This window comes from Myotis daubentonii, chromosome 2 (assembly GCF_963259705.1).
Source record: "Myotis daubentonii chromosome 2, mMyoDau2.1, whole genome shotgun sequence".
NCBI lineage: Eukaryota > Metazoa > Chordata > Mammalia > Chiroptera > Vespertilionidae > Myotis > Myotis daubentonii.
Genome location: NC_081841.1, coordinates 36,328,340 through 36,354,886, shown reverse-complemented (window position 1 = coordinate 36,354,886; position 26,547 = coordinate 36,328,340). Strand labels below are relative to the sequence as shown.

At 41.9% G+C, this 26,547-nt stretch overlaps 1 protein-coding gene across 5 annotated transcripts in view; it reads left to right on the top strand.

Annotated features, from left to right (window-relative positions):
• ITPR2 (inositol 1,4,5-trisphosphate receptor type 2) overlaps positions 1-26,547 on the top strand; it is a 439,774-nt gene that overhangs the window by 20,896 nt on the left and 392,331 nt on the right. For all 5 annotated transcript variants that reach the window (XM_059682415.1, XM_059682414.1, XM_059682412.1 and 2 more), the window contains exon 2: positions 15,647-15,717. In XM_059682415.1, coding sequence (XP_059538398.1) covers positions 15,647-15,717 — 71 coding nt within the window. The remainder of the gene's footprint in view (positions 1-15,646; positions 15,718-26,547) is intronic.

The following is a 26,547-nucleotide window of genomic DNA, read 5'->3' as shown; positions in this document are numbered from 1 at the left end:
GCCCAGAAGTAGGAGCGGCCAAAATGAAAGCCACCAAATCACACTTTGAGAGGAAGTTTTGGTGAGAAATTAGTGGTCATGAATCAGCTGCTGTCTAAATATCTCCGGAAGACCTTTTCTGAGCAAGGGAAAGCAGTGGCCCTGGGTCCTGTTTTTCTTTCTTCTCTTTTCTTTCTTTCTTTCTTTCTTTCTTTCTTTCTTTCTTTCTTTCTTTCTTTCTTTCTTTCTTTCTTTCTTTCTTTCTTTCTTTCTTCCTTCCTTCCTTCCTTCCTTCCTTCCTTCCTTCCTTCCTTCCTTCCTTCCTTCCTTCCTTCCTTCCTTCCTTCCTTTCTCCCTTCCTTCCTTCCTTCCTTCCTTCCTTCCTTCCTTCCTTCCTTCCTTCCTTCCTTCCTTCCTTCCTTCCTTCCTTCCTTCCTTCCTTCCTTTCTCCCTTCCTTCCTTTTTTTAACCAGATAGGAATTTTTTCAGTATCAGTTTAGAGGAAAACCATTTTGCAGATGAAAGGAGATACCTTTCCTGTTGGGTCCAGAAAAAGCAGGTGTGAAACACAGGCTGTGTCTGTGCTTAGAAAGAAATCAGAAAGCAGGGACTGAGATATTCCCATCCATTCAAATGAAAGGCAGAATGCGGGAGATGATTTCTTCCTTAAACAACTGCCTTGTAAAATTATTTTTCTCTCATTTAAAATTCTAGAGATGAGGCCTGTAACTTGAAGGGAAGCTTCCATCCTGTTCCATAATTTTCCTATGACTTCCCAGAGTTATTGACGTTTTGCTTGCTCTTTCATTGTATGAAATTATGACATAGAGACTACCAAATTAAGTGGTGAAGGGAAAAGAATAAAAATAATATGGGCTATTGATGATAGCAATATTTGTAAACATGGCCCTTTCAGACTTAATTGGGGGATCTTCCCTTTGAAGAGATATGTGCAGTTTCTTTGCTTTTCCATCAGTGAAAAATTATGGAGTTCTATGTTGTCCATAAACAGCATCCTTGGAAGATGCGACTGTGATCTAGAGGAGAGCATGTATTTTACCCTCTTCTCCATACAGCCCTTCATTATAGTCTAAGATTTGAGATGCTTATTTGGATTAAGGCAACCAGATTAGCTGTTAGTTTTGTTTCCATAGAAAAAAGGAATTATTAAAGGAGTTAGCTTCATAACACATTTTAAAGGAGAGTGATATGTCTGTGAAATGCTTGTTGAATAGAGTGTGTCTTCTTTGAATACAACTATGCTAAGGTAAAGATATGAGAATTTCCATGAGAACTTTGAGACATCCTGATCCTAAAGCATGCTTATGTTCTAAGAGTATTTCTTAATCTTGTTGGGTTTCATATATCCCTTGGACACTAAGGGAAAATTTATGTTGCAACTTCCAATGAATATATGCAAACATAAGATTGTACATATATTTGAGGGTGTATAAGAGTCCCTGAAGTCCCCTCTTTGGACCCAAGCTTAGGAGTACTCATGCTAACATGCAGTCATGGTGTTTACATTGAAATGTAAGCTCTGGGGTTGGTCTGTCCTGTAGTCTCTGCTGTTTCCCCAGTGCCTAGGACAGTGCCTGGCTCATGATCAGCACACAATGAATATTTGTTGAATGAATGAATCAATGAAAAAATGAACATATTTTCCTTTTTGGTGTGTGGCTAGTCTGGATTGCCTGGTTGCTTATACTTTATCAGCTCATTACTAGCTATGTGACCTTCATGTATGTTCTTCTTTTGCAAGGAACAGAAACTCAGTCAGTTTAAATGAACTGGAGGCTTTTTGGTTTGTATTACTGGGAAGTCCAAGAGTGGGTTCTGGGTCAGGTACAGCTACAGCCGTGGGCAAACTACGGCCCGCGGGCCGGATCCAGCCCGTTTGAAATGAATAAAACTAAAAAAAAAAAAAAAGACCATACCCTTTTATGTAATGATGTTTACTTTGAATTTATATTAGTTCACACAAACACTCCATCCATGCTTTTGTTCCGGCCCTCCGGTCCAGTTTAAGAACCCATTGTGGCCCTCGAGTCAAAAAGTTTGCCCACCCCTGAGCTAGAATCAAGGCTTCAGATGATGAGGCAAAAAATGTCTCATTCTTCACTTCTTTTTTCTTGTAGGCTTTATTCTCTGGTTTCTGGCAGTTCTAGGCCTACTCTTTCCCTCATAATGCTTGGTCTTAGAGGGAGATACAATCTTCTTTTTTTCCTTTCATTGTTCATATCTGCTTCTATGAAGGCACTTAGGCCCAGCTTGGGTTAGTACTCTTCTCTGGACCAAACACTGTGTCTGGGGTGATGGCAGAGAGAGGGGCCAGCCTACAGCTCATTCCCTCCCTTGAGTGGTAGAGGGATTCCATTGTTTCTTAACCATGCCATGTTAAAAATTTTAAGTGGGAAATGGAAGTTTCTAAAAGGGTAAGGGCATAAAGAAAGTAACATATGCAGAAGGCACCTTTCATACAGTCATGTACCATATAACATTTCAGTCGACGACAGATGCGTATGACTGTGGTCCCATATGATTATAATGAAGCTGAAAAATTCCTATCACCTAGTGACATTGTAGCTGTTGTAATGTTGTAGCTGCAGGGTTGAAAAAAACCAACGAGGCTGTGGTGGAGATGGCAGTCGACTCTAACCCGGGTGTGGATGAGTGACACTGAGGAGCTCCTAGGGGTGGTTCCTGTGCAGTGGACTAATGAGGAGGTGTTGGAACTGGAATAGGAACACAAAGCTAAAGAAGAGGCAAGAGAAAAGGAACTGCAGAAGAAAAAGAAGACCCCCCCAAGAAAATTCACAGTGAAGGGAATAACAGAAGCTTTTGCAGATCTTCCCAAGCTCATTGAATGTTAGAAAATGTGGATACTCCAACATCAAAAAGGTTTTCATTAATAGAGTGGAATGTTCATGGTGCATTATCTGCAAGCAAATCTATGATGAAAAAAAGAGAGATAAACCCAGCAAACCACCATGGACATATTTCTGAAAAGAGTGACACTTCCTCAAGAAGAGCCTCAGGCAGTCCTTCTCAGGGTGTTGCAGACGACATTGCTGTCATAGCAGGTGACAGCTCTGTGCGTGTTATTGCCCCTAAAGACCTCCCCGCGGGACACGACGTGGAGGTGGAAGACAGTGATATTGATGGTCCTGACCCTGTGTGGGCTTAGGCTAATGTGTGTGTTTATTTCTTAGTTTTTAACAAAATAGTTAAAAAGTAAAAAAAAAAAAAAAAATTTCAATAGAAAAACACCTATAGAATAATATTTTTGTACAACTACACAATGTGTGTTTTAAGCCGTGTTCTTACAAAAGAGTCAGAAAGTTAAAAAAATTAAAAGTCTAGAAAGTAAAACAGTTAGAGGAAGCTAAGGTTAATTAATTATTGAAGAAAGGATTTTTTTAAAAATCAATTTAGTGTAGTGTTTCTAAAGTCTACAACAGTAGTGCACATGAGGTCCCAGGCCTTCACATTCACTCACCACTCACTCACTGACTCACCCAGAGCAACTTCCAGTCCCGGAAGGCCCATTTATGATAAGTGCCCTATACAGGTGTAGCGTTTTATATCTTTTATACAATATTTTCACTCTACCTTCTCTATGTTTAGATATGCAAATACTTACTGTTGTGTTCCAATTGCCTACAGTATTCAGTACAGTAACATGCTGTATAGACTCATAGCCTAGGAGCAATAGGCTATACCACATAGCCCAGCGATGTAGAAGTCTAGACCATCTAATCTAGGTTTGTATAAGTGTATTCTATGTTGTTCACACAATGATGAAATCTAATAATAAATTTATTGTATCCCCCTTGTTATAAGTGGCGCTTACTTATAAATTAACTGGAGGCCTGGTGCACGAATTTGTGCACAGGTGGGGCCCAGCCGGCCTGCCCCAATCTGGGCCACCAAGGTTGGCCGGCCGGCCCTGCCCCTGATTGGGGTGGGGGTGGCCAATCAGGGGTGGGGCTGGCCTGGGGGAGGGGCTGTGGGTGGTTGGTTGGCCAGCCCCGCCCCCTGGTCAAACTCCAGGTCGAGGGGACAATTTGCATATTAGGCTTTTATTATAGTACTAGAGGCCCGATGCACAAAATTTGTGCAAGGGGCTTGGCCCTTGCAGCCCTGGCTGCCCTGGCCCTCACAGCCCCAGCTTCGTCTGGAAGGTTGTGCGGACGGTCATTCTGCTGTTTGGTCTAATTAGCATATTAGCTCTTTATTAGATAGGATGTTTAACAGTGTGCTTCACGAGCAACAGGTCTATGCCATTTTTTTTCCTATTAAAAATCATGTTTGAATAACATTTCACCAAGAGGTGAATAATTAATTTACTGATTTTAATGATTATTAAATGTTTTCTTGGTACCAGACACTGCCTAGTTTTTTGACTTTGAAGTACTTAACTGCACTTTATTTATGATAAATACTGTGTTGTGATAAATACTAATTGCCATAACACTAGTCTATATAATAAAGAGCTAATATGCTAATTAGACCTTCCAGATGACTGTCTGGGCGACCTTCCTGACAAAGCCAGGGCTGCGGGGGCCAGCCAAGGCTGTGAGGGGCTGCGAGGGCCGAGCCCCTTGCATGAATTTTGTGCATCAGGCCTCTAGTATGGTAAATAAATACAAATGATCTGTATAATTTCACCCCCAGGTCAACATAATAATAGCTCTTAAAGAGACAATAGCTATTTATACGTCTCCTGAATTTTCCTGCTATTCGCCTTAGTTAGGACACTGATAGTTTGTAGGAAACACATTGAGGGCCCTCACATTTCTCCCCGGATTACTGTGCTTGTCTCCACAGTGGGCTTTACTTCTATCTCCTTCGCTCCCACCAGTCTATTCTCAGCTTGGCAACCAGGGGGATCTTTTTACCTATAAGTAAGCCAGACCATGCTGACCTTTCTGTGTTCCAGACTTCTAGCGGCTCCTATCTTATTGTCAGCCAGTCTTTACTGTGATGTCGGAGGCCCTTTAAAATCTGGCCCATCCTATTCCCTGACCGTCTGACTTTCTTTTCAATCTGTTACCTTCTTACGTCCGTCAGCCGCGCTGGCTTCCTTGCAGGTCCTCAAACATGGCACACACGTTCCCACTGTAGGGCCTTTGCACTGGTCCTTGGCAACTTTTACTTGTGGTTATGATGGTCACTGTCCGAACGACTAGGGGTTAGAACTAGGGTTTTTCTTGCATTCAGAGATAAATTCATTACTTAAGATTAATTATAAATTCTACTTTACTACTATTTCTGCCTCCAGTGCTTGGAAAAAATTGTTTGTCCAACCTGGAAGCAAGGGAAAGAATTTAATTCAACGCACATATGTGTAGCTCCTTTTAGCCACCAGACTTCTCTGCTTGTTTTTCTTTACCTTTGAGTTTACCCTCAGTTGGCTCAGCTTCACACAGGTCCTGTGGGTTGCCTCATTATTTTCTGGTAAGGATTCATTCACTCTCCCCCGGGAGGAGAGGCCTCCGCTCTTTAATTAAAACACTCCCAAAGAGGGCATGTCTGTCATTTCAGCCACACTCAGATCCTTGCCAGAAACACAAATAAGTCTGGGATTATTTTCTTTGGGCACAGAAATGGCGTAACAGGGTGTCTTACGCCTGTTGATGCCATCCATACTAATTATAGGTATGACTTTAGAATGACATCTGTGGTGTCTTTTTAACCCATATTTAGCCACTGTTAATTCAGTGTTGGAAGCTGTATTTCTGAAGGCATTGTGTGAGAATGGGAAGGTTTTTTTAGGAGAGTTTTTAGCTCTTTCCTTTTCTGGCAGTTCTTAGAAATGTCCCAGTGACTGGCTGACTCAGAAACAAGAGTCTTCTGCTTGGAGCTTTAACAAGGTAACTTTCCTACCCTGCAACTTTCTGGAAAAAAGGTCTCGTTTCTCGTGCTGTAATGATGGTGGGAATTGATTTACAGTTGCCAGAGTGTTTCTTGCCAGGGAACTTCTCTTGCCAACTATTCCCTCCCAGGTAAGTTTCCCTTTTATGTGTAATTAGCCAGGAAGTGGTAGCCGGTTCTCATAGCCGTCTCTTTTTGAAAAGGGCAGCATTTTCAAGGAACAGGGAAGAGGCACATCCTTCCAGCTGTAAAACTAATCACCAATTGCATTGTACTCGGAGATTACAAAGGAAAGAAATGCTCCTGATATACTTCTGTTCTGCCTAGGACAGTGGTTCTCAACCTTCCCAATGCCGCGGCCCTTTAATACAGTTCCTCATGTTGTGGTGACCCCCAATTTCATTGTTACAAATTGAACATAATTAAAGCATAGTGATTAATCACAAAAACAATATGTAATTATATATGTGTTTTCCGATGGTCTTAGGCGACCGCTGTGAAAGGGTCGTTCGACCCCCAAAGGGGTCGCGCCCACAGGTTGAGAACCGCTGGCCTAGGAGCTCGTACTGTCTGGATTATTATTTTTCATCCTCACCCAAGGATCTGTTTGTTGATTTTTAGAGAGAGAGGAAGGAGGGTAGAGAGAGGTAAATAGAGAGAGAGAGGAACATCTGTGTGAGAGAGAAACATCGATTGGTTGCCTTCCTGAAGGCCCTGACCTGGAATCGAACTCACAACCTAGGTATGGGGGGCGGCTACAGTGTTTTGGACAGGTTCAAGCCTCGGACTAATAAGAGGGCACAGTCCTCTCGTTGCCATGTGCAAGTTCCAGCTTGGAGGGCAGAGCCTTTCCAGCATAATTATAGCCAACAGCTATAGTTGTAATCTTGAACCTATGGTCTGAACACATGGCCCCACGTGCCTGAGTGATATAGTTCAGGTGCATGTAGTTGAGTAGGGTTGAAATCAACGAGGATGTTGTAAACATCTTGATCACGCCCCGACTTTGCCTCGTGGCATCTGCTATAAAATAAAGACATGGCTTGTGGGTGCGGGCGCCGTCCATCAGAGAGGCAGCGTCCCACCGAGACCCAGTTTTCATTCTCTTGTCTGTCTTTTCTAAGCCTTTCATCACCTCCACTCAGGGTCACTGAACCAGGCTGAGCTGGCGCAGCACATAAGGCACGCTGGGGCTGAGTATGCCATGTTCGTGCCGGCTCCCCACACCTAGGTATGTGCCCTGACTGGGAATCGAATTCACAACCTTTTGGTCTGCGGGATGGTGTCTGTGGTGACTGATGAAATTTGGAAGCATTGACTCTCAAAATTAGAAGGAGCTATCATGAGAAAATACTTTCACTACTCTTGTTCTATACCGATATCTTTTCTTAACTAGAATAAAATATGTAGAAGCATAAATTGTGTAGCAGTACTGAAATTTTCATAATCATTGAATGTTCATGCTTTGGGAGAGTCAGCAAAATGTGTCCCAAGGGTGCAATGATGCCCAGATATATTGGTGGGTTAAGGGAGCTTGTATCAATCTTAGTGTCAGGTGGAGAGAGACAATGAATACTTCAAAGTGTCTGGTGAACGGTATTGAGATTTGCAAAGAGATAGCTATACAGACTTTCCAAGAATAGAAGGTCAGAGGATTTATAGAACTCTGGTTCTTCTGGGAAGTGACGAGAGAATATCTAGAGCACAAAAGCCTTGTTACCGGGCTTATAAGTGAAGCCTTCTGATAATCCGGAGATAACCACTGAGACCTTAATCTGCTCTTTGATGTACCTTCTACAGATGACTAATTCGCGGGTGCAGCACAACCAGGTCACTGAAGCCTCTCTAAAAGGAACTCATTACTTATATTTGCGTTAACACAGTCCTTGGTAGTCTCCTTTCAACAGGACTGAAGGGCAAAGGGGAAAAATTGTCCACAAAGGAAAATAAGGAATTATTTATATTTTTTATGGCTATCACAACAAAGAAGTTTCTGCTTAAAAAATTTGTCTTTTTTTTCCATTCTCTCCTTTCAGAATGATAATTATATATGCATGGTAATCTCATCCTACTCTTCATGTTTCTTTTTAAAAAAAATATATTTTTATTGATTTCAGAGAGGAAGGAAGAAATAGAGTGAGAGAGAAACATCGATGAGAGAAACTCATTAATTGGCTGTCTCCTGCATGTCCCCCTACTAGGGATTGAGCCCACAACCTGGGCATGTGCCCTGACTGGGAATCAAACTGTGACCTCCTGGTTCATAGGTTGATGCTCAACCACTGAGTCACACAGGCTGGGTGCCTTTATATTTCTTGACCCCTCTTTCATATTTTCTCTGTCCTTCTTATCCTGTTTCACTTTGAATAATTTCTTAAGTAATTAATGATCTATCTTCAAGTTCATTAATTAGCTGTGTCTAATTTACTATCTCAAGCCCACCTACCCACCTACTTATTTTGACAATTAATTTTCACTTCTAGAAATTCTTTATCAAATCCACATTTTTTTTTTTTCAAAATATACTTTATTGATTTTTTACAGAGAGGAAGGGAGAGGGATAGAGAGCCTGAAACATCGATGAGAGAGAAACATCGATCAGCTGCCTCCTGCACACCCCCCACTGGGGATGTGCCCGCAACCAAGGCACATGCCCTTGACCAGAATCGAACCTGGGACCCCTCAGTCCGCAGGCCGACGCTCCATCCACTGAGCCAAACCGGTCAGGGCAAATCAACATTTTTGATGGGCTCTTATTCTTTGCTCTTTTTTTTTTTTTTAAATTATCTTTCATGTATGTACACATTCATAATAGATATATTTTTAGTTGATAATTATCTGTTTGATGTTGTTTTTGGCTGACACATGCATAGCATCTTGTTGCCTTTTCTTATCAGTAATTTAAAAAAGATTTGAGCTCATATTTCTTGAATTTAGCCTTCAATATAACCACTATAAACTCTGGACAAAATATGAAAAACAACTATGTGAAGGTGTGAAAGAGTGGCCAAAACCAAGCAGAAACGTGGGTCAGGGGACGTGTCTCTACTTGAGATAAGGGAGTGTCTCTAGGTGAATTCCCACTTTATGGCCTTTTTCCTGAGAGCACCTCCAAATTGGTGCCAACCAGGTGGCGAAAACTCAGGACCTGAACTTGCCTACGGAGTCACTTTTTGCAGGGCCAATGATTTCCTACCTTTTTGCAGATGATTGAAAACTGATAGTTGTTAAGGTCAACTCAGCCATCACTGAACAGCCCATTCATTATCCTGAGAAATACACTTTGCAAATCCTTTGACTTTCAGGAGAACCACAATGCACCAGGTAGGAGAGAATGCTATGCAAACTGACTTGCAATAGTAATAGGTTCAAAGATGTGAAGCAGGCAGGGTAGAGAGGATTAGAAAAGAAAGTTTACATATGAGAAGAAAAAGTTATAATTTACTTCTTTGGTTGGTGAGGGCTCTAAGCTTTCAAATACTGGGACAAATTCTTTCTGAAATCATGGTCAGATATACGTGTTTCTTTTTGAAAGGCAATGAGTAACTTTTCCCACCAGTTGCATCAGCATCTTCGCTCTAAAGATAATTGTTTCAGAAAACCATGGCTTCTTGTAATGATTTTGAAAAGGTTAACATGTGAGCAACAACATTCCTTTTGTAGTCCACATGCTATCTACTTAAAAAAAATCATTTGGCCTGATCAAAAATTTAAACATAAGGACTCATCTAGTATTTTCAGGGGTTTCCATGTAGTAGCACTTCAGAATTTAGTGTGTATTCTGCAATTTAAAAGTGGTTTAAATGGATCTTATCTTTCATGGAAAAATAACTGGAAATATCTTAAATACCTAATGGCAAACACAATTTCAACTTCGGAAGGAACCTGTTTTAGAAATTTTAGTAGCAACAAACCTATGCATGATCAAAAAACTTATATAAGGAATGAAACATCCGTTTAATATTTAAGCTTAAAATACTCGTATTTTAAGTACTATTGAAATAAGACATCTAAGAAGAGAATATAATGTTAAATTGTATTGCTTTAACTTTAAAACCCCCCACATGTCACATGACAAACAAAAGCGAGTTTAACTCTTCTTGTCATCATAGACAGGCAGAATATGAATGCAACTGTGAGGATCTGGTGTATTGCATCTGTTTTGCATTTACAAGTTAGAACACTTTTTGGAAGAAAGTTTTGCAATGAAGTTACTTCCTTCTTTGCTAGATTTAAATTGTTGTAGCTTTGTGCAAGACTGTTTCCGCAGGACCTATCCGATGTAAGGTTTGGACATTTGTAGAACCTAGTTTTTCTTGTTAAGTTACTCTGAATTATGAGACATATTAATTTACATACAAACAAGAATCTACAGGCCTTGAGGTTGGTTCCTTATTTGAACAACTTGAGTATTGGTGGGTAAAACGAAAAAGAAAAAGAAAGATGTCCATATGACTAAACAGCAAGATCTTAAGATTTTATTTTATGTTTTAGATCTTAAGATTTTAAAATACTGTGTTCTAAGACAATGGTGAGAGAATGGAACAAACTCACATATTAGTACTTTGCTTGGAATGCTGAAATAATGCATACACTTAAAAAATCAATACTAAACAGTTAAACTTTATAACTGCAAGTTCGTAAAATATTATAAATGTCAGAATCTGCTATTGAAGGATGATACCAGAGGCCAACTCTAATTACAAAACAGGATCAGAGAAATGAGTAGCCACAGAAATAGAAGGAACTGGGAGGTCACAACTGACCCATTTAACAAATGAGGCTAGGAGAGGTTGACGGCATAAACACAGCTGGTTATAGAGTGGCAGACCAAGGATTAGAACTCGGGTTTTTTGCCTTCTAATTTACCACTACTTCTGTTTCTTGACCTTTCATTTTCTAAAAATTGAATTTATTGGAGTGACATTGGTTTGCAAAACCATACAGGTTTCAAGTGTGCAACTCAATAGAACATGATCTGCACACTGGATCTTGTGCCCATTGCTCTAAGCAAAGTCTCTTTCCATCCCTATTCTCCCACCCCTTTTGCCCACCTTCACTAACCCCCCCCCCATTACTTTTAAATGAAGGTACAGGAGGGAGTTGAATGATGTTTCGGGGTGGTGAGGAATTTGTGGGGAGGAGGAACAGTTTAAGTAAGAAGCCAGGTTTATTCACCCTCAAAATAGTTACACATTGTGTGAAATTTTCATTTAGTTGCAATTTATTTATGTTACTATTGATGGGCATTTGTGTGTTTCCAGTTTTGCCACCTTGAACAGTGTTGCCTCGAACACTCTTGGACATGTTTCTAGATTTATGTTTGCAAGATTTCTTTAGGGGATATATCTATATTCCCAGTTGAAATTTGACTCATATATATTTTAAAAATCAATGGTACTTTTTTCACTTAGACATTTACAAACAATCAAAAACTCATAGCCACAGGCAACAGTGTAGTGTGGTGGTTACAAGAGGTGCAGGGGGCTGAGGGAGGTAGTAAAAGGTATATTTTTTAATATATAAAATCATTCAAAGTAGCTACTGAAATCTGCTTATAGATACCTTGGATAGTCTAATAGCTGAATGATTTTTTTCTTATTAAAATAAATAATGTACAGTTGTGACCTTATGAAGAGAAGATATATATATGAAAGATTACAGGTTTTATGATAGTTGAGTGTCAGTGACAGATTGAGAATTTTAGGCAGGTGCCTGTTGGCTTACTTGCTGATTCAGACACGGGAGAAGTAAATGCAGCCCATTATGAAGGGTGCTAATGTACTGGGTTGAAAGGTACTACATGAGAAATTGTTATTTAGAGCAGGCTGTCTTGGCCCTTTTCAGGATTTGACACTTGTGATAACTTTCTGAGAAATATCTGGATGGGAAATATTTCTGACCCTTTCTTCCATCTACTATTAGGCAGCTGTTTATTGGTTCTAGGTATTTCTTTGGCTAGGTATGATCTACCAAAAATGACATTATTGATTTGTTCAGTGATCCAAAGAATCATCATTCACTTAATTAAAATTATTTAGCATTAGAAGTGTTTGAGGCCTAATACTTAAAGTTGGGCATATTATGGTGAGCAAAACACAAATGGCCTGAATCTCTTGGAACTTAATAATTTGTAGTGTTAGAGACAGGCATAAATGAGAAACTAGGATGGAGTGTGGTAAGTTCTATTGATAGAGGCACCTAGGGTACCATGGGAGTGCAAGACAGGTATATCTGATCTATTTAAAGCAGGTTAGGGAACCTGCACAAAAATAGTCTTATTCCTGATCCCTAGACATTTTGATTTTGTAGATCTATACCAAAGAAGTGTTTTGTTGTTGTTGTTACTCTTATTATGATGATTATTATTTTAACTCCCCATAGGATTCAGCCAATTAGCCAAATTGGAGAAGCATTGTTTATGAGTAATTAAAATGGGCAGTAATCATGACAGGGTGTTTAAATGAATTATCTAGAGATGCAATAGATGATTTCCAGATGATTTCTACTCAGAGGCTAAAGGTTGATCTTTATATTTATCCTTATGGAATTCTTGTCCTTAGGTTATAGAAAATAACTGACCCGATGGTAGATGTGAGAGCCTGTCTTATCAGTAGTACACACGAAAGATCCTGGAATCGTGGTTTAGTTATACAAACCCAGTGAACAGCAGAAGTGGGCTTGACTGCTACAGGAGCTACTATGGATCTTAGGATGCATGACTGTACACTTAGTATCGGAAAGGAGGAGGGAAGAGTCCCCTGTCCCACTTGTTTGGGGCACATCTGTATTCCGGTGGTTAGTTTCTAGGATATTGACACTTGAGTATATGAAACATATATATATAAAGTTTATATATATGTATATATCTATATGTATAAAAATGTGCTAAGTACTGTGATGGGAAGCACAGGGTGCTATTTCACCTCCACATAAAACACATTTCCAATAGCAGTACTGTTAGAAAGATGATAAATGAGGAGTACTCTGGCCCTGGAGGTGTTCAGGAAGAGGTGTTGGGGATATTGTAGAAGCTGTGCCAGTGATCACCATTAAAATCCTGTTTAGCTTTTAACTTCAATGATCGTATATGTCTTTATAACAGATTCACCCTCTTAGCTTTTTTTCTACCCTTCTATTCTCAGTTGCAGCCCTGAGATGAACTGATTGTTTTTGTGAGTTTTACAGACATTTGGGTATGAAGAATAGGGCAAATTCTTAGAACGGAAGTCATTCTTAATGATTAAGTTTTTATCGGGTTTACGAGGTCATTGAGGATAGGCATAAGTATTTACATTAGTGCACTGTGATCTGATTGTTTACCTTTAGCTTTCCCCATTCCTCTTGATGGGTAGCCCATGCAGGTGGGGGCCCTCAGAGGGCCTTCTGGTGGGAGCCTGTAGTTCTGTGGGAATAGATAGACACGAAGAATGAGTAGAATGTCTGCTACTTTTTATATAATTTTAACATGCTCTAAATAAGACTATGTTTTTTTATTATTGTTATGTTTTGGATTCTTAACATGTCTCAGCTAATTAGAAAAGCTGACCTTTCCCTCACAGTATTTTTTTAAAAAAATTAAATATTACGTTTGGTAGTCTCAGGACTCTTTGAGCCTTTTGCATTCAGTGTTACAGACTGAAGTTGGATATTGGAGAGGCTTGGGTTTGCTTTCTCTTGACCCAGTGTGACTTCCTGTTTCTAAGAAAACAGTTTTAAAGACTCTTAAAAGGAATTTTTTGCATGCTTGGCAGCTCTTGTAAAACCACACTGTAGAAAACCAGTATGAATGAAGTATGTAATAAATAAATAAATAAATAAATAAATAAATAAATAAATAAATAAATAAAAGAAATAGCCATATTGCTTGACCAAATTAGCATTTTGTTTTGAGGAAATTGGATCCCATAGACAAATCTGGTGATTTAGGAAGTATCTGCTTCTGGTAACCAGATAAACCAGGAACCACAGTTTCGATGTGGTTAATCATCCTAGCTAAGGGGACATTTGATCACAAATGGGTTTTTCTTATGTTGGAGTTGATGCATACTAGGAAGTCTGGTTAATATGCTTTTTAAAATTTTTATATAAAACAGAAAATTGCAATGTGGGCATCTTCCTTCAAATGAATTCACACACTTGGAACTAATTCACTTGCATTTTTACAATATCCTGGGAAAGAGCCAGTTATTCCCCCCACTGGAGAAAATGTGGAGAAAACGAACGTTAGTCAGTCTTTGGTGGTTAAGTGTTCCCCTTTGAACAGGGGTGTGAGTGGCTCTCAGGACAGGGATTCTGCTTCTCTCTCTCTCGTAGTTGTCTGAGAAATTGACTTCTTGTCACTCTTTTAGTAGGGATGAAACGTGTTTGTAACTATAAAGACAGTTCATTCATTGGATTCATATTTACTGAGTACCTACTATGTGTCAGGCACTCTTCTAGAAGCAGACAGGATGGTGAGGAATGAGGCAGGCAAGAGCCTTGATTTTATTGATCTGTTAAACACTTATTTAAGGGCTTCCTATATGCCAGAAACTGTACCTGGTACTTTGTGGGTATTAAGTCATGACTGTAAACTTAGCATTGGAAGCCATTTAACCCTCCTAACAATGCTGTGAGGTCTAGAAGGAGGTCCAGTCACCTGGCTAGGAGGGGGGTGAGCCAGGTTTGCACGCAGGATGTGTGCTCATAACCACCCACTTGGTGGTCACTCTGTAAGCCTGACTTCATCATTTTACAGAGTCCCAGTGAGAAAAACAAAACACAGGAAAAAAAATAAAGGAAAATAAAAACTACAGGCAATCTGACCAAAGTTAATGTATTGGTGTCTGTGTTCCATGTGTGTATATAAGCATATATTTTATGTTTTATTGGCTTACTAGAGGCCTGGCACATGAAATTCATGCACGGATCAGGGCCATCTTCCCCGGCTGCCTGCAGCTGGCTGCACCTGCCGCTGCCACCCACCCCTGGTTCCCCATTTGCTATCAGGCGATTGGAGCCTGCTGGCCAGGGAAAGGGACCAAGAAGTGGTCAGTGCACCTCATAGTGACTGGTCCAGCGGTCGTTCTGATCATTCTGCTGTTAGGGTTAATTTGCATATTACCCTTTTATTATATAGGATAGAGTGCTGGTGCATGGGTGGGGTCCAGATGGCCTGCCCTGATGGGGGCCCCGGATCAGGGTGGCGGTCTCCACTGGGGAGCAGGGCTGGCTGGGGCGAGGGGCTGTGGGTGGTTTGCAGGCTGGCCACACCCCCAATCGGGTTGGGGCCCCACTGGGGGGCAGGGCCGGCCCTGGTGAGGGGCCATGGGCAGTTTGTAGGCTGGCCCTGCCCCTGATTGGGGTAGGGATCCCCTCTAGGGGGTGGGGCCAGCCTGAGCAAGGATCTACAGTCATTTTGGTCTCTGGTCGTTCTGTGTTTTGGTCACTTGGCTTTTATTATATAGGATTACCACCTATTTTCACAACATATTATAAATGTTTTGTAGGCTAATACATTTTGTAAATAGAATTTTATATAGTTCTACAATGTTCCATGGTTTGTCTATGTCATGATTTAACCAGTGTCCTACCACTTAACAATCTTTCTTAATTTTGAATTTCATAAATCTTGCTTTAATTAATCCCTTTATAGTCACATTGTTTTATAAATCCATGACATTAAAAAGCTTTTTAATGAAGAAGAATAGTATTAAAACTCTTTGTATATATTTATACAATGTCCATGTGCTGTCTATGCTCTTTGAACATGACAATGTTAACAACATAATCATGCTTTTCCTTCTAGATTAGTGGATGACAGGTGTGTGGTGCACCCGGAGGCAGGGGACCTTGCCAACCCTCCCAAGAAGTTCAGAGGTAAGAAACAATATGTATTTTTATTATGTGACCTCAGGGAGCAGGGATTATTTTTAATCTTAAAATAAGTAATTTATTCAGTGTGAATCTTTCAAATACAAATATTCAGTGTGAAGCTTTCAAATAGAAATATTTGAAAATTCTTTCAAAAATTTCCTCATTGTTTTTCATTATTTATGAAAGAATAGTTTTCTTTCTTTTTTTTTATTTTTGCTGGGCAATAGTCTATCCATTGAAAGGAAATCTTGGAAATAAACTGTGAGAGGCCACTTTTCAAACCAGTAAATTCAGCTGAATGTATATATGTTTCTGTGACAGTTAAACTATAAATGTTAGTGTTTCATTAGCAGCTCTTTAGTTTATCTTTGTAAAATCTCCATTAGGGTGACAGTGATGTGTTAGCTTAGCTTTTCAAATGTCACTTTGGATGGTGTGTAGTAACTAACAATTATCTTAGAACTCTTTTCTACATATAATTGTAGAAATAGCTTGATACTATCAGCTGGGAAATTAGTCCTAGTAGGAGATTATTATTTGACTGCTATGAAAGGAAGATTAATAAAACCTGCAAATAATCATATGCAACTAAAACCAGTAATTAAAAGCTTGCTCAAACCAATTTCATAGTTTGTGTGTACTTATAACAATAAAAATAATTTTAAAACAACATTCATTTTGAACATACTGCCATCATCCTTCTCACATGGTGAAAAGCAGCTGTAATAAGGGATAAAAATGTGGAGAGAGAATGGAAGGAGTCCCCAGAGCCCACAGCCGAGTCAGGACGTGCTACTTACTGCCCTGGGGAAGGGAATGTTAACATCTGGAAAATATTTCCCACGTTTTACTCTCTGTGATAGGCACTTTCCACACAATTCTCATTATAAAAATATCATGTTTCATTCTGCCTAAACACAGAACCTGGTGGAGAGAGTGACAAGCACAGTAAATGTACTTTGAGTTAAATTGGTCACTTTGAATAAGAGATCCACACTTCTCCCCAGGTGGAAAAGTTAACATAAGGCAGGCTGTGGGAAATACACTGCCCATGAGAAGCACCCATAAAATCGTGCAGTAGGGACACTCCCCACTGGGGATGTTACCAAAACCCAAGTTTGTATGCCTGACACTTCAAAAGGCCAACACTCAAAATGTCTGAGTTTGGAGTAAGACAAGGGTTATTGGTCAAGAAGGTGCTCACTGAGAAGATGGGAGACCTAAAGGTGCCTCAAATCCATCTTGCTCACTGGACTGGGCTAACGGGTTTTTAGGGTTATAGGAGCAGGTATGCGAAGTGCTGGCAGGCATGTTTTAGCCGAAGGACCTTGGAACTTAGCCATTTATGGTAGAGGGGCGCCAACACCAGATCTTCCTGGACAGTGGGCCCTTGGCTTCTGAAAGGGCCCTGGGTGTCAAGTTCTAGTTCTGTGCTGCCTTTTGGTTCAGTGGGGGTAGTAGTGGTGGTGAGACTTTGGTTCCCGGTGCAGCTGGAGGTCACAGCTCTCTCCTCTGCACATGCTTCGGCTGCATGATATGTGGTTTTGGTCTGTTGTCTCTGAAAGACAACTTAGCATCTCATTAATCAGGACAGGGCCATTTAGTGTTGGTTCTGTATAATAAGGAAGGACTCTGTAAAACTACTGTGAAGGAGAGTCAGCAGTGTGACAAAAAGCAGATCAACCTGCTAGAGACTGTGCAGTGAGTGCATGGAAATGATTTCCAAGACAGGAGAGGGTAGAGAAGCCCAATGGAAGACAGACAGGCTCTAAAAAGTTTGACCTTCATTATGCTAAGTGAAATAAGCCAAGCCGAGAAAGACAAATATCACAGGATCTCACTTATTTGTGGAATCTAATGAACAAAATGAATTGACCAACAAAATAAGGCGTGAAGCCTTCAGGTATGGAACAGACCAACATACCTCAATGTGTGGTTAGGGGGGGCAAGAAGAGATAAACCAAAGAACTTATATATTTGCTAGAGGCCCAGTGCACGAAATTCATCCCTAGACCTGGCCTGCAATCAGGACCATCTTCCCTAGCTGCCTGCAGCTGGCTCCGCCTCTCGCTGCCACCCACTCCCATTTCCCCGTTCACCAATGGGTGATTGGAGCTTGCTGACGGGGGGGAAGGGACTGAGAGGTCAGCTGTTCCCACCTGCTCGCCGGCCCTGCCCCTGCTGTGAGTGGCCACCAGGCGATTGGAGCCTGCTGGCTGAGGAAGAGGTGGTCAGTGTGCCTCCTGGTGACTGGTCCAGCGGTCGTTTTGGTTGTTCTGCCCTTAGGGTCAATTTGCATATTACCCTTTTATTATATAGGATAGGATAGAGACCTGGTCCACTGGTAGGGGCCAGCTGGCCTGCCCTGAAGGAGGCCCTGGATCGGAGTGGGGGTCCCCACTGGGGGGGCAGGGCTGGCCTGGGCTTGGGGCTGCTGGGGGTTTTCAGGCTGACCACACCCCTGATTGGGGTCGGGGTCCTCACTGGGGGGTGGGGTCGGCCTGGGTGAAAGGCTTCCAGAGGTTTGCAGGTTGGCCATGCCCCCAATTGGGGTTGGGGTCCCTGCTGTGGGGCAGGGCCAGCCTGGGTGAGGGGCTGCAGGTGGTTTGCAGGCCAGCCATGCCCCCAGCTTTGTCAGGAAGGATGTCTGGAATGACATCCGGAAGACATCTGACCTATTGGGTCTAATTAGCATCTTATCCTTTTACTAGAGGCCCGGTGTACAAAAATTTGTGCACTCGGGGGGAAGGTGGGGTCCCTCAGCCTGGCCTGTGCCCTCTCGCAGTCTGGGACCCTTTGGGAGGTAACGACCTGCTGGATTAGGCCTGCTCCTGGGTGGCAGAGGGCAGGCCCAATCCCTAGGTGCAGCCCCTGTTTGGGCTCAGAGCAGGGCCAATTGGGGAGTTGGGGCGCCGCCCCCTGTCATGCACAGAGCAGGGCGGATCGGGAGGTTGCGATGCCACCCCCAGTCACGCTCAGGGTAGGGCTGATTGGGGGGTTGGGGCACCGCCCCCTGTCACACTCAAGGCAGGGTCGATGGGGAGGTTGCGGCGCCACCCCCTGTCACGCACAGAGCAGGGCCAATCTGGGAGTTGGGGCACTGCCCCCTATCACGTACAGAGCAGGGCCCATCAGGGGGTTGAGGAGCTCCCCCCTGTCACTCAGAGAGTAGGGCCGATAGGGGAGTTGGGGTACTGCCCCCTGTCACACACAGAGCTGCAGGGCGATCAGGGGGTTTGGGCGCTGCCCCCTGTCATGCTGATCCCGGTGCCGGGAGGCCTCTCGGCTCCGCTGATCCTGGTGCTGGGAGGCATATTACCCTTTTACTATATAGGATAGAGGCCTGGTGCATGGGTGGGGCTGGCTGGTTTGCCCTGAAGGGTGTCCTGGATCAGGGTGGGGGTCCCCACTGGGGTGCCTGGCCAGCCTGGGTGAGGGGCTGAGGGCTGTTTGCAGCTGGTCACATACCCTTCAGAGTTGGAGTCCCCACTGGGGTGCCTGGCCAGCCTGGGTGAGGGGCTGAGGGCTGTTTGCAGCTGGTCACACACCATTCAGGGTGAGGGTCCCCACTGGGGTGCCTGGCCAGTCTGGGTGAGGGGCTGAGGGCTGTTTGCAGGCTGGCGGGTGACGGAAGCTCCCAACCACTCCTTTTTTTTTTTTTTTTAATTCTGGGCCAGCTTTAGCTCTGAGGCTCCAGCTCCTCGGCCTCCGCTGCTGAAAGTAGGTAATTGAAACAATGTATAACTCCAGCTCTGAGATCCCAGCTCTCTGAAAGCTGGTTTCTGGTTTTTTTTTTTGTTAAAATGTTTCAAACTGCCAGCTCAGAGGCCTGCAGCTGCAGGCCGGGAACGTTGGAATCCTCCGTCACTGAAGCAAGCAAGCCTCATGTTAGTTTCAAGCTGCCTGGCTGCCGGCAGCCATCTTGGCTGACAGTTAATTTGCATATCTCCCTGATCAGCCAATGGGAAGGGTAGCGGTCGTACGCCAATTACCATGTTTCTCATTTATTAGATTAGATTAGTATAGATATGCATAGCCCATGGACATGGGCAACAGGGCAGTGAAGACCTGGGGGGAGTGGGTAAGGGCTGGGAGAAAGGGGAGGAAATGGGGAAATGGGAGATATCTGTAACACTATCAACAATAAAATATATTAAAAAAAGTTCAATCTATCACATTATGTAAAGATGAGGAGAGAATTAGTGCTTTGGCAAAGGGAACTGAGGAACTCACCCAGGATACAGTGCAGAGAGATAGAAAAAAGGAAAATGTGGCTGAGCTTGGAGAACAGACTGAGAAGGTTTGGCAGTATCTAAGCAAGTTCTAGAAGGAGAGGCAAATGGGCGTGAAGCAGCATGTGAAGGGATATGGGTGAGAACTTTCCTAAGCTGAAGAACAACAATGCTGCCTCAGGTGGAAGAGGCACGTCGAAGTCAGAGTGGTAACGATAAACGGAAACGAATCCACAGAGACTCCTTTGTGAACTGTAGCTCCTTAAAGATAAAAAGCCTTGAACGCAAACTGGGACAACAAATCTGCATTTGTAAAGGGAAAAAGCACGGGGTTCAGGTTTTGACTGTGCCGCTCACCGGCTGTGTCATTGTAACTAGGTCACCTAACCGCCTTGAGCCTCAGAGGACATCCTGTCATTGGCCCGTGGGAGTCGGGGTGGATAGTAACAAGAGCAAGGCCAAACACACAAGGCTTTGTGAGGCTGGAGATCTTTCCAGAGAATAAACGTGGACGTGTTTTAAGTCACTATACAAATGGCAGTTAACTTGGAATAGATAAGCAGGATGTATTTCCTTTAAACATATTTGGCTCTATCTTATAACTTCCTCAAGGGCAGGATTTTATTCTTCTCTTTTTGTGTTTTTCAAGCATAGAGCTTCTCCCATAGTAGACATCCCAAAAAATAGCCATTGGATGATTTTGGACGAGGGGCCCAAACTTTGCCCTGGGATCGTGTGATAAAACCTGGGTCCCAGGGGTGCCCCAACTTCACTGCCAGGAGCGTGGGTAGCCTTATTTCTTTGTCAGTTAGAGGCAAGATTAATCTTTCAAAGATAAACTTTCGGGGTTTGTGGCTGCCTTTTTCCTTTTTCTCTTTCCCAGTGAATTGTTTTAAAGTGCAAAGATTATTTTAGTGTGTCTGAGGCAACCCTTGGGTAACTGCTTTGTACCCAGTAGGTAATTACATACAGATACTCAGACCCTTGGGGCACCTTATTCAGCGGGCACTGGTTCAAAGCAGGAACCACTCAAGGTGCTTCGTCCTGCCCCTGGAAGGCTGGCTTTTCCTGCAATCGAACATCATCCTTGCTCGTTTGCTCTCATTTTCTCTCCCTAGCTTAAGATTAAACTATTTCTCTCACTCCCATTCATTATGGGAAAAGGGAGGTCCTTTCTGATTGGGAATTCAGGGTTTCCTTTTAAATATATATTTTTTGATTTCAGAGAGGAAGGGAGAGGGAGAGAGAGATAGAAACATCAATGATGAGAGAGAATCATTGATAGGCTGCCTCCTGCACACCTCCTACTGGAGACCGAGCTTGCAACCCTGGCATGTGCCTTGGGACCTGGGAATGGAACCTGGGACACTTTAGTCCCCAGGCCGACGCTCTATCCACTGGGCCAACCCGGCGAGGGCCAGGGTTTCCTTTTAAAGCTCTAACTCGTCCCCTGTAATTCTTGGAACCCATCCTGATGGAGCACCAGGGGAGGGCTCCTGGAGATGGGCTTGCTCAATAGCCAAGCAGACCTTGGAGTCCCAGATGCCTCGTCCCTTCACTTGGTTAACAGCCCTTGCATTACACTGTTCTCTGCCCAAGTGTATCCCCCTGTTCCCTTTACTTCAAAAACCATTGCTTTTTCATGGACTTGCCTCCCAGAATCAGCAGCCCTGCGTTTCCACAGTCCTCTGCCAAGTGTCCAGAGCGCCTTCCCTGACTGTTCTTCTTAGAAAACTCGAAGAAACAATAGGTATCAGCAGCCCACTACACCTCAGTTCCTTGGCCTCAGCCAAATGGTATTCTCACATTGATTTGAAAAGGCTTTTGCTTTTCATACTGATTTTTTCAAATGAATCAAAATATAGAGCTGGTTAAAAATAGAGTGTAACTCCCCTCATTTTTTGAATGAGGAGCTAAAGTTCCAAAAAAGGCTAAAAGGATTCTCCCCAGTACACACCATTATACAAGGGGAAATGTTCTTTCGACTGTGTCACATTGCCTCACATATGAACAGAGGAAACTAAGTTTTAACAAATAAATAACTTCCCAAGAGTTATTTAAAACTTGGCAGACAGCTATTTTTCAGTAAAAAGCACACTATCAGAATACTGTTAACAGAAGCACAGTGGCTGTCTCTTGAGTGAGTGTAAAATTCAATGATAAAATGTTCTCTATTTTTAAAAGATAAACTTTGGAATAAATTTGGATGTACAGAGGAGTGGTTAAGAATGTGCTAAAGAGATTGCCCCTTCACCCAGTTTTCCCTAATGTTAGCATCTTACATAATCATAGTACATGAGAAATTATATGTACCGCGTACAAATTACATTTGTACATTGCTGTTCACTGAATTCCAGACTTTTCGGATTTCACCAGTTTTCCCACTAATGTCCTTTTCTCATTCCTGATCTCATCCTGGATCCCATGTAGCCTTTAGTCATCGTCGCCTCTTAGTCTTCTCTGCTCTGTGACACTTTAGGCCCTTCCTTGTTTTTTCACGACCTGATTCTTTTGGGGAGTGCTGGCCAGGCATGTTGTAGAATGTGTCTCGGGTTGTGTCTGCCTAATGTTTTCTCATGATTAGACTGGGGTTAAGGTTTTGAAAATACCGCTGAGGTTAACTGTCCTTCTCTCATCATATCAGGGTACAAAATATCAACATGACTTATCACTGTTTATACTTTTTGATATACAATTTAACCCTCTCCTCTCGTATTCCATCATGGCATTTATTTTTGTTGACTTTATAGTCTTTTGATTTTTCTTTTTTTTTTCTTTCCTTGTTCCTTTATGCACTCTCTCCCCCTCTCCCCGCCCCGCCCATTCTCTAGAGAACTCTTCTATGGTGTGGATTTTCCCCAAAGTCTGTGCTTGTGGATACAAGTCTTTCTTTTAGAAGGAGAAGCTGATATAAGTCAAAGAAGAAAGCTTTGTGTGTCCTTTTATTACCCTTTGGGCGATGAAATGGAGAACCCAGGGAGCCACTCTCCCGGAGGGCTGAGGGACGAGAAGACAGCCCTTCTCTTGGTTGATCAGACACTCCCCCGGGTGGGCCGTTTGGTTTTGGAATTTCCAACTCTGAGATTCTGTTGTCGTTTGACATGTGACTGTTTTGTAATCCACCATGCCTACCAAGTGGCCACTTCTGGCAGGCACAAGGTCGTTTTGAACGAATAAGTCAGAAGGCTTCAGGAATTGGAACTAAAGTGGAGAATTTCTCTGCTGTGCAGTCAACACTAAAGCGGATAGTGAAAATCGAGGACTCAGAGGAAGATTGACAAGATCATTTTTAAGCTCAACTCCATCTCTTCCGATAATTCAGGGACGTCATTTTAAAGGCTGGGACTCTCACATTTTGCTTCTACTCATGGTGGTGACACACTCAAATGCATAAGTGAAAAAGTCATCTTGCGAGGTAGTGGCTGCGACTTTTTATGTGCTTGAACATGTCAATCATGTCTAACACGGTGATTCTCCAGTGTGAGTCAATTACAATTACTTCCTCTATTACCTTAACAATTGCTTTATTGAATTCCTTCAGATTTGGAGTTAGTGTAATTTTCTTTGATGAAGATTGAAACTGTTTTAGATTTGAAATAACTAGCATTTATTGAGCATTCACTACCTGCTGCACTGTGCTTGGGGCTTCCTATGATTTATTATAAAGTATTTCTAGAAAGTGGAAAGTGTTGCTATCCCAATTTTGCAGCTGAGAGAGTTAGGTATAAAGAAGTTATGCAGTCATCTTAAGGTCATCGAGGTCATTACTGGTTAGAGATGGGACTCAAACCAAGTTTGACGCCAGAGCTGTTTGTTCTTAACCACTGTACCATACTGTCTATTGAATTATACCCTCCTATAAACTTTACCGTTTGGTTCTTAAAGCCACATAGATTAAATCTAATCCTTTCCCCACACAATACCCTTTAAGTGTTTGTTTAGAATGATCATAGTCCTACAGATCTTTTCTTCTACAGTTTTAATTTTTAAAAATTCTTTCACCTGCTGCCAGCTATAAATTCTTCAGTGATTTCTCTAGTCTTCATCCTTCTACCTTGTTTGTTCTCTGGTGAGCTCCTGTTTGTCATTGTAATTCTTACTGGCATAGAAAGAACTGAACATGGGGGTGCAGTCTGATGAGACGCTCCCTCTTTTTTCATGCCATACTTGAAGTTCTGGAGTCCTAGGCAGGAGTTCCTAATTTACTTCCATTTGTTAATCAACCCAAACTCTCGATGCCCTTTCATTTGCTTCTACAAGTCCTCATGTCCTTCCCCCTGTATTGCATAATTGGTGCTTTAGAACCAAGTAGAGCAAGCATGTCAAACTCAAAGGCTAACATGGGCCAAATAAACAAGGTTTAAGTTTATGTGGGCCACAAAGAAACAAAAGCTTCAATTTTCATAGAAACAGGTTTATTTCGATAGAGACATGCTGAATACAAAGGGCTGAAATAAATGAGTAATTGTTAACATAAAATAATAGAACATTTTAATAAAAATTAATATTTTTTTCTTGGACATTAACTTACCAGACAACGAATAACTGCACAAAGTAATAAGTGTAACACAAATAAACCTATTTTTCTTGTTCTCCGAAAGCAAATTGTTTCCTGTTGCACATACCAAACAAGTCAGTCCAAGACTGACGTGGCAATCGGCTACTAAAATATTCACTGCTAGTATTAGTGGAGAGAAATGGCGTAAGGCGCATAAGGGAAATGAATGCAGCACTATTATAGTTATTAGTCACTAGTGAATGTTGTAGTTCATTATTAATAATTATGTATAACAGGATATTGTAAAAATTAAGTTATAAAAGTTTTATTAAAACATTTCTTGCATACCGTTATTTTGGCTGGGCTGCAAAAATATTCATTGTGGGCCACATGTGGCCCGTGGGCCGTGAGTTTGACATGCTTGAAGTAGAGAATCTGTTACATTTCATACTGTTAGCATTGGCTCATTGTTTTAGCCTGCCAAACTCTGTATCTCTCTCTGATCTTAGCTCTCATCCAAATTATTTATTCAAATTCCCAGTCTCATGACATCTTAAAATTTGTTAAGTACATAAAAGGCATATGTGTGATTCATTTCATATGTTGTTCCACTGTTATTGAATATATCCGAGGAGAAATAGATCAGGACTGTGTTAGTTGGAGTACCTGCAAATCAGACCCTGGAAGAGTTGGATGGAGGTCCTGTTTGGGAGGTGAGAAAGTGGGGAAGAGTGAGCCTAAAGGAAGAAAGGCAATAAAGTGTTCCTGAATGCCCCCCACTGTGGCAACTGGAACTCAGTCCTGCTGGGGCCCTCTGAGAAACCATGAGGAACATTCCACAGCATCTCCTACCAGGGACAGCAAGGCTGGGGCTAACTTCCTTCCTCTGGGTTGTGGGTTACCCTGGGAGGTGTTATCACCCTCTTTTTACAACACACTTCTGGATTGCCCCTCCTTGCAGCTGGGCAAGTTCTCTAGGTGTCAGGAATCATCCTCATGACGAGGAGAAGGGAGATGCAGGAACTTGAAGTTGGAGGTTACCAGCATTCTGGAAACTCTCCACTGAAATTGTCTAGTAAAATCGAGTGCCCATCTGACACCATACATGTTGTTACAATATTATTGGCTATATTCCCTATACTATACTTTACATCCTCATGACTGTTCTGTAACTACCAATTTGTATTTATTAACGCCTTCATCTTTTTCACCAATTCCCGCCAACTCTCTCCCATCTGGCAACTACCAGGTTATTCTCTATATCTGTGAACCTGTTTCTGTTCTGCTTATTCATTTATTTTGTTTTTTTTTAGATTCCAGATATAAATGAAATCACATGGCCTTTGTCTCTCTCTGTCTGACTTATTTCATTCAGCACAGTGCCCTCTAGGTCCGTCATGTTATTGCAGATGGCAAGATTTTATTCTTTTTTTTTTTTTTTTTTTTTTTTTTTTAAAATATATTTTATTGATTTTTTACAGAGAGGAAGGGAGAGAAATAGAAAGTTAGAAACATCGATGAGAGAGAAACATCGATCAGCTGCCTCCTGCACATCTCCTACTGGGGATGTGCCCGCAGCCCAGGTACATGCCCCTGACCGGAATCGAACCTGGGACCTTTCAGTCCGCAAGCCAACGCTCTATCCACTGAGCCAAACCGGTTTCGGCTTATTCTTTTTTTTTAATGGCTGAGTCATATTCCGTTGCATATACGCACCACTTTTGGTGGACACTTAGGTTGCTTCCCTATCTTGGTTATTGTAAATAATGCCAACAATGAATATATGGATGTATATGTCTTTTTGATTTAGTTAAATACCCAGAAGTGGAAATGCTGGGTCCTTCTTTGTCTGTTATTATACCCTTTGTTTTAAAGTCCATTTTCTCTGATATAAGCATCGTTACCCTAGCTTTTTTTTTGTTTCCTTTTTAATAAAATATCTTTTTTCATACCTTTACTTTCAGTCTTTCCATCTGAAATGAGTCTCTTGTAGACAGCATATGTAAGAATCTTATTTTGTTATCTATTTAGCCACCTTGTCTTTTGATTGAAGCATTTAGTTCATTTGCATTTAAATTAACTGTTGATAGGTATGTATTTATT